This window comes from Panthera leo, chromosome C1 (genome assembly GCF_018350215.1).
Source record: "Panthera leo isolate Ple1 chromosome C1, P.leo_Ple1_pat1.1, whole genome shotgun sequence".
NCBI lineage: Eukaryota > Metazoa > Chordata > Mammalia > Carnivora > Felidae > Panthera > Panthera leo.
Window position 1 is genome coordinate 17,207,970 of NC_056686.1, and position 17,310 is coordinate 17,225,279.

At 40.2% G+C, this 17,310-nt stretch overlaps 1 protein-coding gene across 6 annotated transcripts in view; it reads right to left on the reverse strand.

Annotated features, from left to right (window-relative positions):
• The window catches only part of HNRNPR (heterogeneous nuclear ribonucleoprotein R), a 34,731-nt gene extending 19,868 nt beyond the window's left edge, over window positions 1–14,863 (reverse strand). For 2 of the 6 annotated variants that reach the window (XM_042949774.1, XM_042949771.1), the window contains exons 1-5: window positions 14,726–14,863; window positions 11,301–11,469; window positions 8,908–9,026; window positions 8,191–8,298; window positions 4,641–4,754 (exon numbers count right to left, since the gene is read on the reverse strand). In XM_042949774.1, the coding sequence (XP_042805708.1) occupies window positions 4,641–4,754; window positions 8,191–8,298; window positions 8,908–9,026; window positions 11,301–11,457 (498 nt within the window). In that variant the 5' untranslated portion in view covers window positions 11,458–11,469; window positions 14,726–14,863. Of the gene's footprint in view, window positions 1–4,640; window positions 4,755–8,190; window positions 8,299–8,907; window positions 9,027–11,300; window positions 11,470–13,939; window positions 14,193–14,725 lie in introns of those variants that run through there. The other 4 variants (XM_042949776.1, XM_042949775.1, XM_042949772.1 and 1 more) reach the window with 3 other exon arrangements.
• Window positions 14,864–17,310: the final 2,447 nt, after the last annotated feature.

A 17,310-nucleotide genomic window follows, 5' to 3' on the forward strand; every position in this document is an offset into this window, starting at 1 on the left:
TACTTGTATTTGAATATTTAAAAACTGTTCTTGAAAGCAAATTCTGTTTCATATTGCTTCTATTAACATAATGCAGTGGTGCTTCATAATTGCATTTTTCACCACCCCTATTTCTTCCATACCCATTACAAATATATAATAAAGCAAAGAAAGAGCAGAGAAAGTGGCAATATGAAAAAACCTTTGACACACAGCTAAGTGAGGAAGCTAGGTGTCAGATTATTATACTACTTCTATCACATTTGTGCTTATATTTTTAGAACCAGAAAATTTACCTTATCAAGCAAACCTAAAGTGAAAAACCTGTATTTTCAGAAAAAGTAACTTAATGATTGATTAATCACTCTACAGAAAGGATTCACAAGACAAGTTCCTTGTACTTTAAAATATCATTTGAATGTTAGAAGTCTAACTTACAGATTTTTTTAAGAATACTGTTTTACTTTAAAAGAAACATCAGCATTAGTCAGAGAAAGACAAAAATCATATGACTTCACTCATATGAGGACTTTAAGAGACAAAACAGATGAACATAAGGGAAGGGAAACAAAAATAATATAAAAACAGGGAGGGGAACAAAACAAGAGAGACTCATAAATATGGAGGACAAACTGAGGGTTGCTGGAGGGGTTGTGGGGGGGGGGGTGGGCTAAATGGGTACGGGGTATTAAGGAATCTACTGAAATCATTGCTTCACTATATACTAATTTGGATGTAAATTTTTAAAAATAAAAAATAAAGCTAAATAAAAAAAATAAGATTAGAAAAAAAATATTCTGGAAAAAAAAAAAAAAATCAGCAAATCCATGGTCAACAAAGTCCCCAGTATTATAATCACTGGGGTCCGTGGAAGAAACAGGCTAACAATACTGGTTTACTGGGGGACCTGGGTGACTCCGTCGGTTAAGCATTGGACTTTGGTTCAGGTCACAATCTCACGGTTCGTGGGTTCTAGCCCAGTGTTGAGCTCTGTGCTGACAGCTCAGAGCCTGGAGCCTGCTCTGGATTCTGTGTCTCGCTCTCTCTCTGCCCCTCCCTGGCTCACACTCTGTGCCTCTCTCTCTCTCTCTCTCAAAATTAAACACTAAAAAAATAATAGTAAAACAGGGGCGCCTGGGTGGTTCAGAGTCAGTTGAGCGTCCGACTTAGGCTCAGGTCATGATCTCACTGCTTGTGAGTTCAAGCCCCGCGTCGGACTCTGTGCTGACAGCTCAGACGCTGGAGCCTGCTTCGGATTCTGTGTCTCCCTCTCTCTCTGCCCCTCCCTCTTGTGCTGTCTCTCTCTCTCTCAAAAATAAATAAAACGTTAAAAAAAATAATAATAACAATACTGGTTTACTAAGAAAAAGGAGATGGCTTCACTTCAAGATCAGTTTAACTTTAGGACATTAACTTAAAAAGGCAAAAAATAAATAGTATTCAAGAACTAATTAAGCATAATTCCTTTAAAAGTTTCTAAGCTCAATTTTTAATTAACTAAAATGAAATAGAAATGCTTTCCTTATATTAACTTGTTGGTCCCTGTGCCACTCTGGCTCCACATGAACTGTTTGGAGTTAGCACTCAGACATGTGCAGGTAATCCTCCCCACCCCCCACCCCCATCAGAACCAACAGCATCTAATGAACACCGTAACAACAGTCCTTTCTTTACTCACTAAGCATCAAGGCTTGAAAAAAGTTTTGGCTGTCTACTATCTATCCATCAAATATTTCAATAGTAACAGAGAAAGCCCTCTGAGGCTCTGGAAGCAATAGAGGTAACAGGCAGCACAACATCGTCTTTTGAGTGTCTACGGAGTTCGTCCATCATCCAGCTCTTATTTGCTATTTTGCAAACACAGCAGCTCTTCCTTATACACAATTCAATTTAGGTACCACTAAATCATATACTTTTACATCTCTGTTAAATAAATATACTGGTTTTCTCACACTTCCATTAATCAACCAAAGAATTAAATCTCAATCTACCATTTCCCTTAAATTCCTCTACAAAACATCAGTGCTCTGCTCTTTAAACACGTAAGTGCTTATTATAACGTAAACAAATAAAAACAGACGTTCCTTCCCAAAATAGCTGTACAATGCCAGCTGAAGAGGCACAGGTACTAGAACCAGACCTGATCTGAGGGCCAAGACACACTAAAAAATACTCTTCAAAATTAATACCTATCTCTCTTGTACATTTCGCATCTCAGGGCAATGTCTAAGAACAACGTCTGCAAATGGGTGCTCACTTATAGGATTAATTTATAGTATGTTTTACCCAAAGATGAACCCTTCGTCTTCTCACAACTAAATTTTACTTCTGTCAGTCTCAGGCACTGACCCTAATTTCAACTTTCTCAATCAAGAGCTAAAAATTCTTAATAACTGTAGTGAAATATAAAAAGAAACAAAAACTTAAACTTCACAGCATCAAAATGACACCAACTAAAACCAATTTATTAAATTAGCAACCCAATATATTAAAAAACCTCTTATTTTTCTGATTTTTAAAAAACTTTAATTTTCAACAAGTATAGACCAAATCTCATTTAACTTTATAGGAAGAATCCAAACCTTTACACTAAGATTCTGTGGTAACAAACTGCTTGACAGCAGTGGCTTACGCTCATACAGGGATTTCACTGTAGCAGTATTTGCTGTATGCAAGGATACCCAATATATAGGAAAGTGCATCTTTTTCAGAGACAATGCAATATAAGAGAACATACATAGTTTACAATTAAGATACCAACTTTGTTTCTAACTGGATACTCAAAATAGCTTATCCTATTAAATGGTTCAAATGCTTTCAGCGAAATCTTAAGAGTACTAACAAACTCCTTTCTTATCTATATAAAACAAAGATACAACAAGTCTCTATTAATGAGCTTGTTAATAAAACCAATCCATGGGGCGCCTGGGTGGCGCAGTCGGTTAAGCGTCCGACTTCAGCCAGGTCACGATCTCGCGGTCCGTGAGTTCGAGCCCCGCGTCAGGCTCTGGGCTGATGGCTCAGAGCCTGGAGCCTGTTTCCGATTCTGTGTCTCCCTCTCTCTCTGCCCCTCCCCCGTTCATGCTCTGTCTCTCTCTGTCCCAAAAATAAATAAAAACCGTTGAAAAAAAAAAAAATTTAAAAAAAAAAAAAAATAAAAAAATAAAACCAATCCAATGGGCTAAAAAAGTTCATTTTTATAATTATAAAATAGACCAACTATAAAAACATAGTTTTAAAATTGTATTTTCTAACGTACGATAATATATAATATACAATAACAACGTAATATACAGTAACAATATTATACAGTCTTAATTTTTATTCCTAAGGATTTTATAACTAAAGAAATAAGACTAAAATAAATGTAGTAACTGGTAAATATCAACAAGGACATCACTTGCTGGATGATACACTATAGATAACTTTTTTAGACTGTATTCCCCTCTTGGAGGTGTTTTAGGCTGCCTCAAAATAAGGAAGAGGCAAATGAGCAATTCCATTTTTTACTTTTCCCCCCCATTTTTTATTTATTTTATGACGGTCTAAGGTAAGAAAACAAAACTTAATGGTAAAACCATCAGAAAAAAGTACATTATGAAGTTGTTCAAGTAAGAAGGCCAAACTACCTACTGTTTAAAAGTAAACAGAATATAAACGTAGATTTGAAAGGGTTCAAAATCTAAGCAGGACGTTAAAAATGAAGAATGGGTTGGGGCAACTGCCTGGGTGTGCAACTGATCTTGGGTTGTGAGTTTGAGCTCCACGTTAGTATGGAGATCGCTTAAAAATAAAAAAAAAATCTTAAAAAAAAAATGTTTAAATGCTTGGAGTCCCTTTTAATATTGCTAAATATTAAGAAATAGAATACTAGTTGTAATTATGTTTGAAAGAAGTTCAGGGAACAAAGACCAATGAATGTAAACTCTATCCTCTACACAGAGAATATACTGGAATTACTTCTGATATAAATCTAAAAGGTTATGTTAATTGGCGATATCTTTATTCACAAACTAGAAATAATTATCTTTGCTCGTGGTTACCTGAAAGACACCAAATCAGAAAAGGTCCTGCTGTAAACTTACACTTTGGCATACAGTTTTTACCATTTAAAGGATTAGAACTGGCTAACTAACATAAAGGTGTATGAAGAAACCTTTACAAAGGCTCATACGGGAGGAAGGATTGCTTCTTTGCTCAAGGACAAACCAATGTGCTCTACCTTTATCTGATTCTACATCCTTCCCTTGTGTAACCCACTCCCATCAATAAATCTCTCAGGAAATATTGAGTACCCTTTATGTGAGGAGGGTGGGTCAAGAAGGGAGGACAAGCACTGTTCAAAATTACTGACATGAAACAAAAACAGAACAAAGCAATTCTTTGTCCTTAATAACCTCAACCCAAGCAACTAAAACAGTGTGTTGTTGGCTGCACGGTTTTAGAAACTAGTTCTAAGAACTCTACATTCCTTTACGAAGTGTTTGGGCATCTACTAGTCACGTGATTCTCCTTGCTTAGGAGGACAGTAAAATACAGATGGATATCCAAAACGAATAATTATAACTACACTTTGAAAAGAATCCAGTATTCTCCCCCATTATAGAATAGAATAATTTACAAACTGGAAAGATTTCGGCAAACAGCTGAAGAATACTCACTTCTGTTCCAATTCCCGGTTGCACACCCGAGTACACACTGTCTGGCGGAGGACCACCATACTTCCTCTGTCCTGTGGTTACATCCAGAGTATAGCCAGTCCTCTCAAGCAACGCCTAAAGACAATTATACATCTGTTTATACTTGAATTGTAGGCAAACGAAATCTCTAAGCACAGAACACATTTTTGTTACGCACGAGAACAGAAAGACGGGGTAAGGATTATTAAAAATGTGACAGGAGCTAACCCCCGGCTATCTACATACACCTACTGCAGCATTCCTCATTTGCATTCTCCTCTACTCCAATGAGAGCTTTCCTTAACTTGTTCCCTTTATATACCATATATCCACCTGTGATTCAATTCAAATAAAATGTTCTCTACTCTTAAAAAATCAGAAGTCCCAGGGTGTCTGGGTGGCTCAGTCGGTTAAGCATCCAACTCTTGATTTCAGTTCAGGTCATGGTCTCGTGGTTCATGGTTCGTGGGTTTGAGCCCCTCAGACTCTGTGCTGACAGTTAGGAGCCTGCTTGGAATTCTCTCTCTCTCTCCCTCTGTCCCTCCCCCAATCACGCTCTCTTTCAAGAACAAATGAATTACAAAAAAATAAAAAATAAATCAGAAGTCCTACCTCCTTCATGCAGCTTTCTTCATTTGCTATTTCTCACATCTTCCTACTCTGACTTTCTATTATAGTCAGGTAAGTTAACCTTTGTTTTGTTTAATCCTTTTGTCTTTACTTCTGCTATATCATAAGCTCTATAAAAACCAGACCATTTCTCATATAGCACGGATTCAAAATATGTGGCAATTACCAAATGAGTATACTCAGGTTCAGAAACAAAAAGCAAACAAACAAAAAACAAGCAACTTTATGCTTCCTGATAACCAACTTTTTCCACAACATTATATTAGGTATTGAAGGAATACAGAAAAGAAAGTAAGGGTTTATATTTATAGGAGAGGCCTAAAAAAACAGAAAAAAATGGAAAAAAAGGAAATGCAATGTACCTAAAAAGGGGAGAATTTTACACTTCATGTCTTAAAAATGAGATGGTCCCTGATTTGCGGTGATCTGACTTACAAGTTTTGGCTTCAGGATGGTGTGAAAGTAATATGCATTCAGTAGAAACCACACTTCATATTTTGTTTTTTATCTTTTCAATATCCAGTAGGATATTCTCGTGATGCTGGGCTGTGGCAGGGAGGCTCAGCTCCCTGTCAGCCATGCGATCACAAGGGTAAGTAACCAATACACTCACAACCATTCTGTACCCATACCGACCACAGTTTTTCACTGTCAGTACAGAACTCTATATAAATTACGTGAGATATCTAACATTTCATTATAAGATGTTTTTACCCAACTAGGCTAATGTTAAGTGTTCTAAACACATTTAAGGTAGGCTAGGCTAGGGGTGCCTCAGTGGCTCAGTCAGTTAAGTGTCCAACTCTTGATTCTGGCTCAGGTCATGCTCTCACAGTTGTAAGGTCCTAATATCAGTTGTGAGGTCCTGAGAACAGGCTCCCACTGGGTGTAGAGTCTGCTTGAGATTCTCTCTCCTCTCCCTCTGCCCCTCCCCAGCTTGCACACATATACATAGGTGCTTGCTCGCTCTCTCTCTCTCTCTCTTAAAAAAAAAAAAAAAAAAAAAGGCAGGCTAAGCTACAATGTTTGCCAGGTTAAGTGTCATCAGGTGAATTTTCAACTTAGGATATTTTTATCAACTTAAGATGGGTTTACCTAAGTGTAACTCCATCCTAAGTTGAGGAAGATCTATACACAATGTCAAAGCAACAAGAGATTTTAGACATCATCAGGTTTAGTGGTTTTCAAAAATATCTTTGGAGGAACTCTGGGATTCCAGAGTTACCTCAAGCTCTCTATTCTTCTACCTTTGACTCAAAAAGAGCTGCTCTACCTTGAAGCACAGAAATAAATGTTGATACACAATAAAAACACACTACATATATTACATACTTACACATTACTTGTCTAATATGTCATATGCACATATCACATGTATAATACATACCTTACCAAGAGCAAATACCCAGCCTGAGGGAAATAACATAGGCCTATTCAATACACGCTAGTAAGTTTTCCTTAAAAATAACTATTATGTCAGATGGGCTTTTCATGTATTTATTTATTTATTTTTTTTTTAATTTTTTTAACATTTATTTATTTTTGAGACAGCGAGAGACAGAGCATGAACAGGGGAGGGGCAGAGAGAGAGGGAGACACAGAATCTGAAACAGGCTCCGGGCTCTGAGCTGTCAGCACAGAGCCCGACACGGGGCTCGAACTCACGGACCGTGAGATCATGACCTGAGCCGAAGTCGGCCGCTTAACCGACTGAGCCACCCAGGTGCCCCTCATGTATTTATTTTTTAAGTGTACTTATTTATTTTGAGGGAGAGAGCAGGGGAGGGGCAGAGAGAGAGGGAGAGAGAGAATCCCAAGAAGGCTCCGTGCTGTCAGCACAGAGCCCGATGCAGGGCTTGATCTCAGGAGCCACCCAGATGCCCCTCACGTGTTCATTTTAAAAATACAGGGGTGCTTGGGTAGCTCAGTGGGTTGAACATCCAACTCTTGATTTTGGCTCAGGTCAGGGTCTCACTGTTCAAGAGTCTGAGCCCTGCACTGGGCTCTGCGCTAAGAGCATGGAACCTGTTTGGGATTCTCTCTCTCCCTCTCTCTCTCTGCCCCACCCCTGCTCCCACTCTCTCTCTCAAAATAAATAAGTAAATACTTAAAAAAAAAAAAAAATAAGAATGGGTTATGCCATTTTATAGATGAGGGGGTAAAAGGTACAAAAGGAGGTTCATGTAAACCAGTTCCATGATAGAAGCCACAAGTTCTATTTCCTGTCTAAAACATAAGACTGCACAAACAGCTTCATTAAATAAAGTAACTATTTCAACTTGAAAAGTCTATCTCTGTGGCAATAAAACATCAACATCCATTTAACAAAGGAATTAGGTTCACTGGTCTTTCACCAAAAGCCCTATATTCACCTTTCAGGGAAGTTTATCTCAAGGAAAGTAACAGTAATGGGTGCTAGTTACACAGTTCTTGCTACATTCCAGGCATTATTCCAAGCACGTGACATATCTTAATTCCTTTAATCCTCACAACTCTATGAGATGGGTACTATCACTCTTCCCAGTGTACAAACAAGGACACTGAAGTAGATAAAGAGAAACAAAGTGCTTAGAAAGAAACCAAACCAAGAGACATGACTGAATCAATCTAAAAAGCTATTATCAGAAGCATCAATAAACATGTACCATGCACAGCCAGAAGAACAAGTAATGAGGCAAGAGTTTGAATTAGGGCTTTTCACCAAACATACAATTGAATGTTTGCCCCTGAAATGCTTCTTAATTTTCCTTAGATTATCTCATTTCTAAAACACTAGTTTAAAAACAAACAAACAAACAAACAAACAAAGTGGAACTGTAAAAACTTCCTAGAAAACATGAAAAAAACATTCAATCTCCTCATTAAACTTAGTATCACCATGACTACCCAAGTCAAGTTTTACCTTGATCTTTGCTTCATCAGGTCCCTTTGTGGACTCTTGCACCTTGCTCCCCTGCTTCTCCCTTTGCCTGTAGGTCTTCATAACTCCACATAAAAATGCACTTTTGTTCTAGAACAGGCAAGTAATTCGATGAAAAAGAACCACCAGGAATTGTCGAAAGGTCAAATACATAATTAAATTACAATTTCAAAAGACAAGAATTTTAACAAAATATTTACTCATTAATTCACCCAACAAATATCTGCTGAGAGGCTACTAGGTACTGGAGACTGGAGCAGAGGGTAAGAGCTTACCTTCCACACTGGCAAAACCGTCTTCTATTTTGTTCATATTCAAGTGCGTCTGGATTATCTTTGCCAGACATTCCAAAACTATTCTTATCTACATTATTTCCCTCCAAGATAATAAAACAGAATCAGAGAACCCCAAAATGTTTAAGATCGCAGGAATCTAAACATGTAAAAACCTACTAATAACAATGAGCAAACCCTGTTTTTAAAGTAACTTACTGCAAAGCGGGGTGAGACTTTTACTTTACACTTTTGTTTCTGAAAACTCTTTGCCATAAGCAGGTTTTTCTTTTCTTTGGACTAATTTTTTAAAAAGAAGCGGAGGTAGTCACAAACAAAAAAATACCAACTCTCTCAGGAAAAAAAGTAATGGTAAAGTAATTTCAGATCATGAGTTGTTCAAAGGCATGTCTAGCAATGGCCTTACCTGAACATGTGATAAGTCACTTTCCTTGAACTGTTGTAGTACAGACAGAGCTCCTTCTTCATTAAATTCCCTGAGAGCATCAATTGCTCTTTCATCAAGATCGACATAAGCTACCAATCCTAAAAATTAAATTGAAAAGGGGTAATGTTACTGCAACAAAAGGGATAATCTAAACTGTGCTATCAATGTTTAATCAAGAATTGTTATATTCGACACTATTACTAACCAACTGCATTTTCACTGAATATGCAAATAGGCAGCTATACAAATACTATATACACAGAAAGGTCAAGAGTACAAATATGAAAATAAGAGATAAAATGTCAACAACTTATAAATTTCAATCCCCACATCCCACAAAAACCCCACAAAAATCCTAACCCCGTTTCCCACTCCCCAAAAAGTTTAAGGTTTGGAAGTTAAATCTGATGCACACACTGTACTACAGATTAAGCACTAATATAACAAACTCTGATTTATGTTAGAGTAGTAAGCATACACTGTATTCCCCAAGGATCAACCTTCAAATTATATGGACTGCTGTAGTCGTTGCTAACCACACAAGAGGTGGGAGAAAAAAAAAAAAGAAACCATTTTTATTAAATAATTCTTTCCACTCTCCAAAAGGTATCAAAGGCTTTTCCTCCTTAGCACCAAAGAGAAAATGAAATTGATTTGTTTATCTGAGCATCCACTTTGCTGCAATCAGAATGTGGAAAGGCATAATTTTAAACTCTTCTACAAATGCAAGTGCAGCTTGATTAATCAATTCTGAAAGTCATTTAAGGCAATCTTTTGTTCTTTTGATGTGTGTCAAGCTGAGGTTTAAAAGATGCTGTGGCATTCACAACACTGTCAATAATGACTATTTTTTTTCAAATGGCATTAAGGACTTTACTGTGGACTTACAAGTAAACTATACAGAAAATATATTGGCACTGCAATGTATACATATATTAACTGCACACAGAACAACTACTCAATTTATAATATAGTTTCTTGAGTCTGTTAAGTTTGTGTTGTGTTTCTCTCTATGTAAGAATATATTTCAGAATTGATCCAATGTAAAATGGAAATATTTGGCAGATTAAAACCCGAGTCCATATGAACTAACATCAAAAGTGACTCCATTTTGATAAAGCCAAAAAGAACGTTATTCCATACAATAAATATATTTTAAATAAATGTAATGCCATTTGTAAAGTTACTTTAAGAAAATGTTGCCAAGATTTGTTTTAAAAGCTCAAGATGAGCATGCCTAAATAATTGAGAGTTTCCTTACTTCCATATTCCATACCACCACCCAAAGCCACAACTCAGGACACCCATCAATCCATTCTGTCAATCCAACCCTACACCCAAACCATCAGCCTCTTATCAATAACAAACACTCTACAAGAGAGCATCTCTGAGCAAATCACTGCCAATTCTCTATGGCAGAATGTCACAGCAAGTTCCTGAGGGCTGATTTTCAAATGGAACCATCACCCAGGAGTCATTTTTAGAAAGTCATTTTAACGTCTAAAATTATCCTAAGCTTCTCAGATTTGAAAAAAAAAAAAAAATTTTTTTAAGGACAAAAAAACAGATATTTGTTACTAGAGTACTTAAGACACATTTGTCAGACAATTCAATTCTCTCTCCCAAATCTGGAATAGGCACACAAAACACAGAGGAAGAAAGTTTCCATCTATGGCCCCAAAGGGGGAGGACACATTTATTTATGAACAACACTCCCTAAGGGTAAATATTTCTCTCCCTCTTTAAAACTTCAAACCACTTACAACCAACCATATTAAGATATTCATATTTGCTTAAGCACTTATCCATGGGACTTCTAGATTTTTTTTAAAAGCAGCTGTTACAAACCAAACACTTCCAAATTACTGAGAGATGTGGATTTTTGTCTATTAGAAACTTAGACAGGCCACAAACTCTCAAGAAGTCTGACATTTATTATCGTTTCAGACAATACAGTCTCACCAGTCCTCTTATTATGCCACCTAATCAGACCTAAGCTGATTTAACAATCACTTTAAGAAGCTAAAAGTAGAAAAGTAAAAGCAAAATGATGACTGATTTAGATTAAGAAAATGTAAAATTTGGTATGCTGAAACATACATTTTAATTGGTGGTAAATCTAAGACAAATTGATGTACCGTTCTGAAACAACTAAGACTGCATATTCAACACTAAGAAGGCTTCAAAATAATGAAATAAGAATATCAAAGTCAAACCCAATATGCCCTCAATGAAGGGAAAGTAACAAACATTCAGCTCTACATAGATCAGAAACAATAAGTATTATTTAACCTTAAAAAAAAATCTATAAAATTCAAAGTGGTTTGCCCTCACTTTCATAACCAGTCAGAAACAAGAAATGCATATTATACCTGTCTGAAATATTTCATCAAGTCTTTCTGCCACCTTCTGTGGGAGGCCTGCCTCTATCAGTGTCTTGTAGTGTTCTGTGTGAGTTACACTGGAAGTATCCATTGGTTCTTCCTCTTCTTTTAACTGTACCGCATTACCATTCACCTGATTAGCCATTTTATTATGCTGCTGGAAAAAATTCAGGAGCTATATTACATTAAGCCAGAAATAACTAGTTTGTAGGACAATGCATGATTTATCTAAACTAATTTGTATACATGCTGCTAATAAACTCTATCAAAATAATATTATATGCCTTTTGTGATGTATCTGACCTAAATTTGCAATAATAATCCTGTAAAACCATAAAAAATGTACATGGAAGCATCAGATGTTTAAGGAACTTCATGTACACCAGGTTAAAAAAAGGCTTGAATTTACTAAAGGCAGAATTGCTGATTAACAAAAGCAGCTGTTGTGTCCTCACAAGCATATCAACAAATCACAAAATCCTAAAAAGCCCATCAGCTCTCAATTCTTATACAGTTTTAAAAGTTTGATTTAGAAACAATGAACACCCACAGACCACTTAATCAAAGTTTAGGGACTTTCAAATTATCCTAGTTCTGCTTCAAATCTAGGATAGGTGTGAAATAAATGCTCTGCTGTCTCTAGTTCAACATGCTGGTGGTTTGGGTTTTCTCCGCCTCACTTAAAAAAGAAACAACACAACTTGACATTAATTTTTGTTCTAAAATTAATTTGCTGTTTTCCCATTCACAGATTTAAAAGAAAAAATGACCAAGTTTAAAAGCTAAACGATTGTGTTAAGTCCACATAAAATAAAACACGAGCTATAATTGAGGTTGCTTCTTTAAAAAAAAAAAAAAAAAAAAAATCATGAGTACGTATCGAATTTTTCGTATCAGTAAAATAAAGCTCCAAAAACATATTGAAGAATGGACAGCTAACTTCTTCCAAATAGTTTCAACAAACATTACCTAAATTAGGGTAAACTTAGGTCAGATGTCCCAGATTAACCTACCCAAATTATTTTTTTGTATGTTCGACCTGTATGTAATGCTGAAATGGACCAACTCCCTGAAGAGAGAAATTAGATAATAAAACCATATAAGGCCAGTCTCTATACTGCCTCTAAAAGACAGGGAATTAAAGTGCACTGGTCTCTAGTGAATGTGATGAAGATAATAAGCAGCAGAATAAAGACATTGCAACAAATACTGAAATAAAGGACATGAAGGTGGATCTCAAGAAGAAGCCTACTTTTCTTGATGAACCTCAAGGTACCCTAGTTAGCTAGAAAGAAAATACAAGCTTCCTAAAAAGCACTAAAACCCGCGATAACCACACTTCCAAATTGCTTATCAACCACTGTGCAAATGCAGCAGGTGCAGTTTTCTGACCTACAACAACTTCTTTTCATCTCCAAGTCCACAGATATTTAGTTGACATTAATGAAAAAGGGAGGAAGACCAAGGGGAAGGAGGTAATAGAGAACAGGAAGAGAGGAAAATGCAGAAAGGGTTATTCGGAAAATAAGATAAATATGACTTCTTATGATTACAAACGTTAAGACTTGATAGCCCACTAATGTCTATACAGACGCAGACCCTGGTTAAAACTCTGGGTGGAGAAATGTTTCTCAAGGCAAGCCTCAAATTCTGATGAATTGGCAAAAACGAAAACATTCAAAACTGGCACGCTTTTGATCAAGAAACTACTTACAGTGTAAGATGAATACGTTTACTGATTAATACAACCTATTTCTATAAAGATGCACTCTAAAGTCCAAAATCTGTGAACATATAGTTCTGTTTGCCCACGTTCCCCCACCCCCAAATACAACCATTAAGATCATCAGAACTCAAAAGTTCTCAGTATCACAAGACCCTTACAGTATCGCACCTGGGAATTCTATCAACCACAGAAAAGAAGCAAATTTTTAACAGGAAAGTTCAACGAACATCTGGTGAGGTGGTATTTTTTTTAAGCATGTGTAAAGCAAAAAGACAAGTTGTGTCATTAAGCACAAGATAGAAACATTTATGACCATCATTTCATTGCAAAGGCTCTCCTACAAGTTGATTCTGAAATTGGTTGGAATTTTCAAAAAGTTTGTAAACTTTAACGACAAAAAAAGTAAAATAATTAGATTCCAGAAAATAAAACCTTTCGGACCAAGGAAAAAACCTCTCTCAAGCCAAATACAATGTGCTCATTTAAAAAAAAAAAAAAAAAAAAAAGTCTTTTATGTCATAGGAGATCGTTTAAAACTCTTGTGTCAATTCAACACAATGCCACACAGCCAAACCATATTTCTGGATGCAGCAAATGTACTGTGACTAGAGTCATTTGATAAGCATTTTTGCAAAAAGGAAACATTTAAATAAGATTTTAAAGGGCTGCTGGGAGATTTGGGAAGTCAGCACTAGCCCCTCCCTGACTTTTTCTGAACATCTCTGCGCAAATTCTTCGTATTAAGAGACGGGCTTTAAAAGGACCAAAGAAATGAAAACTAACGGTTATCTCACGGGCTAGGAGTGTCAAGCCCTTATCCTACGACTGACTCACGAGACATAAATTCAGCCTCTTGAGGGACAGCAAAAATCTCAAAGAGGTCAGTGTGAAAGGACCGAACCTTTCAAGAACCCCTTGGCTTTAAGTTTCATCCTGTGGCAACACGGTTACTGCCGCCTAAGAAAAAGAATCGCCCTTCCAATTTGGTGCGCCTGTGACAGTCTCAGAATCGTGCCTCTCAGACGCCGCTCGAAGCCTAAGTTTCGTGGCCTCTAGTAGTCATTTTTTCCTTCAAATCTCGGCTCGCAGCATGCAGCGTGGGGGAGGGGAGGAAGGCTTCCTACACGGATCGGCCCCTGGGCTCCAGCTCGCACAAAAGTTTTCTCCCGGCTCAGGTAACCCCGGGTTTGCATCCCGCCCCCTGCCCACCCCACCCCCTCAGGCCCGTCCCGATCAGTAACACATCCCAACATCCCACTCGTGGCTAGGCCGGCCGAGACGAGAGCGAAGCGGCTCCGGAGTTGGGGGGGGGGGGGGGAGACGAAGGGGCCGCGGGCGCCCTTAGGCCGCCCGGCCGGCCGCGTGGAGCGGCCGGCGGAGGCGGGAAAAACACGGCCGTCCCCAGCAGGCCGCGCGGAGAGCGCCCGGCGGCACGGACCGCGGGCCGAGGGTTGGAGGGGCGGGGGGAGGATGTGCAAGGGCGAGGAGGCGCCTCGGCGGGGCTAGGCCCTCCGCGGCGCGGCCGGACGAGGCCGAAGCCGCAGCCGCCCCCAGCCCATCCCCACCCCCACCCCGGGGCCTCGGTGCGAAAACGAAACTGGGGCCGAGGCGCCGAGCCCGGGATGGGCCCCGTCGGGTCGGATCGGGGCTCCCGGCCCCTCCCCCCACGGGCCGGCGCGAGACTCACCAGGGCAGAGCTGGGGCCGCCGGCCGGGCCCGTGAGAATCAGCGCGAGGCGCTTTGAAAACGACTAGAAATGGCGCGCGCGCCACCCCCTCCCCCCCTCATGGACAGAGACGCGATCCCGGCAGCACGCGGGGTTTCCCGGAACTGCTTCCAGGGACTCCGAGTGGCCGGGCAATCATTTCGCGCGGCGGCCTGAAAGGCAGCCCAGGCGCCCAATAGCAGCGAGAAGCAGCGGCTCACGCAGGGGGACAAGGGAGCCAATCGATGAAGCCATCGGCTGAGCCAATGAGCGAAGTCAGCGCCGCCGGCTGGGGCGCCTCCGGGGCGGGGGCAGGAACACAAAGGGGTCTGTGGTGAAGCCCCGGGTAGAGGCGAGGCTGCGGGGCACCAGGCCCTGAGAAGCCGGGGTTCTTCCCTCCTCGTCCGCCGCCGGGGCGAGACCGAAAAGCTAGGCCTCAGGCCGCGTGGCCGCCTCCGGAACCCCGCCCCCTGCTGTCCCCGCGGGCCTCGCTCCGCCGCGACCCTCCCGTCCCTTCGCCCGCGCCGAGGCGTCCCTAATCCCTCTCGCGCCGCCGGCGTTCGCCCCAGACACGCCCACCGCCACGCGGTCGGGCCTCCCTCTGGGTCATCTTTTGGGCGCTGGTTGGAACGCGGTTTAAGAATGATTTGGCCGGCCGTCTGGCTGTAGGGTTTCACGTAGAAAATCATCCCTCGGATCGGAAAACTGCCCCCCGGCTCCCTTCCACACGTCATTGGGTCAGCTCACAATGTGAGGGAAATCGCCAAAGTTGGCATGACCCAAGAGCAGTGTCAACTCACACGTGCTGGAACGGGGACCTTTTTTCCCACAGGGTTTGAAGCTCATTTTTTATGAAGTAGTAGGGCAGACATACGCATGCGTGAAGCCAAAAGAGCTGTGCGGGGCGGGGGGAAGAGCTAAGTCCCAAAGGAAGCAAATTCCTGTTATTCGTAAGCCTATTTCTTACCCTGCGCCCTTACCGGTTTGTTCCCTATCCTCGCCTTAGCCCAAAGCCTGTCTCCTCCCACAACCTTCCCAGCTCTTCCCTATCCCAACATCCAATACCCTACTCCTCTTAGGGACTGGAGAAGGTCAAGCAGTGGTCAGCAGGATTTCCAGATACACTAGAGGATCAATTAAGTTTCTCAGAACCGACCAGCCCCAAATTAATTATTAAAAACCTATTGTGTGGGGGCGCCTGGGTGATCTAAGCGTCTCTTTAAAGGTTTATTTATTTATTTACTGGGGAGCGGGGAGGGGGAGAGAGATCTGGAGACAACAGAATCGGAAGCAGGCTGCAGGCTCTGTTCTGTCGGCAAAGAGCCCCGTGTGGGGCTCCAACTCACCAAATGTGAGATCATGACCTGAGCGGAAGTCAGACCCTTAAGGACTGAGCTACCCAGGCGCCCCTAAGTGTCTGACTCTTGATTGCGCCTCAGGTCGTGAGCTCACCCTTCGTTAGTTCCAGTCAGGCCTCCATCTCTGGAGCAGACAGTTGGAGCCTGCTTGGGATTCTCTCTCTGCCCCTCCTGTGCTCACCTTCTCTCTCTCTTTCTCTCTAAATAAATGAACTTTAAAATTGAAAAATAAAAACCTATGCCCAGTACCAAGCTAAATGTCTCAGTGGATCCAAGTTTTGGATTAGTGAAACTTACACAAATGCTGGGATCTTTGTGAGAAGTAACATAAAATGATAAAAAAAAAAAAATTGAAAAACACAATCTTGGAAGGGCATGGTAAAAGTGAGGGACCTCAAAGTTTAAACTTTATTAACCTCTTTCTAGCTCAAGGGTTCTTAACCTTTTTAGTGTCCTTTGACAGTCCAATAAGAACTATGGATCTCTTCTAGATTTAAAAATAAAATACATAGCATTACAAAAGAAACTTCATATTGAAACACAATTACATTAATATATTTTAAGAACAAACTTGTGATACAGTAGTCTTTACTAACATGAAATATCAAGATCTTGCAGTAGGTCAAATAACTACTGAAATTTTTTTAACTTTTTATGTATTTTTTAATGTTTATTTATTTTTGAGAAAGCGAGAGAGAGCACGAGCAGGGGAGGGGCAGAGAGAGAGAGGGAGACACAGAATCCGTGGCAAGCTCCAGGCTCTGAACTGTCAGCACAGAGCCTGACGCAGGGCTCGAACTCACTAACTGTGAGATCGTGACCTGAGCCGAAGTTGGATGTCCAACCACTGAGCCACCCACACACCCCTTATTTTTTAACTTTTTTAAAGTATTTCTTTTTTTTCTTCTTTTTTTAATGTTTATTTATTTTTGAGACAGAGACAGAGTGTGAGTGGGGGAAGGACAGAGAGAGTAGGAGACACAGAATCTGAAGCTCATTCCAGGCTCTGAGCTGTCAGTACAGAGCCCGACGCAGGACTCGAACTCACAAACCATGAGATCATGACCTGAGCCGAAGTCGGACACTTAACCGACTGAGCCACCCAGGCACCCCTCTTTTTCCCTTCTCTTTAAGTTTTTTCCCTTCTCTTAAGTCGGTTAAGTGTCCGACTTGGGCTGTGTGCTGACATCTCAGAGCCTGGAGCCTGCT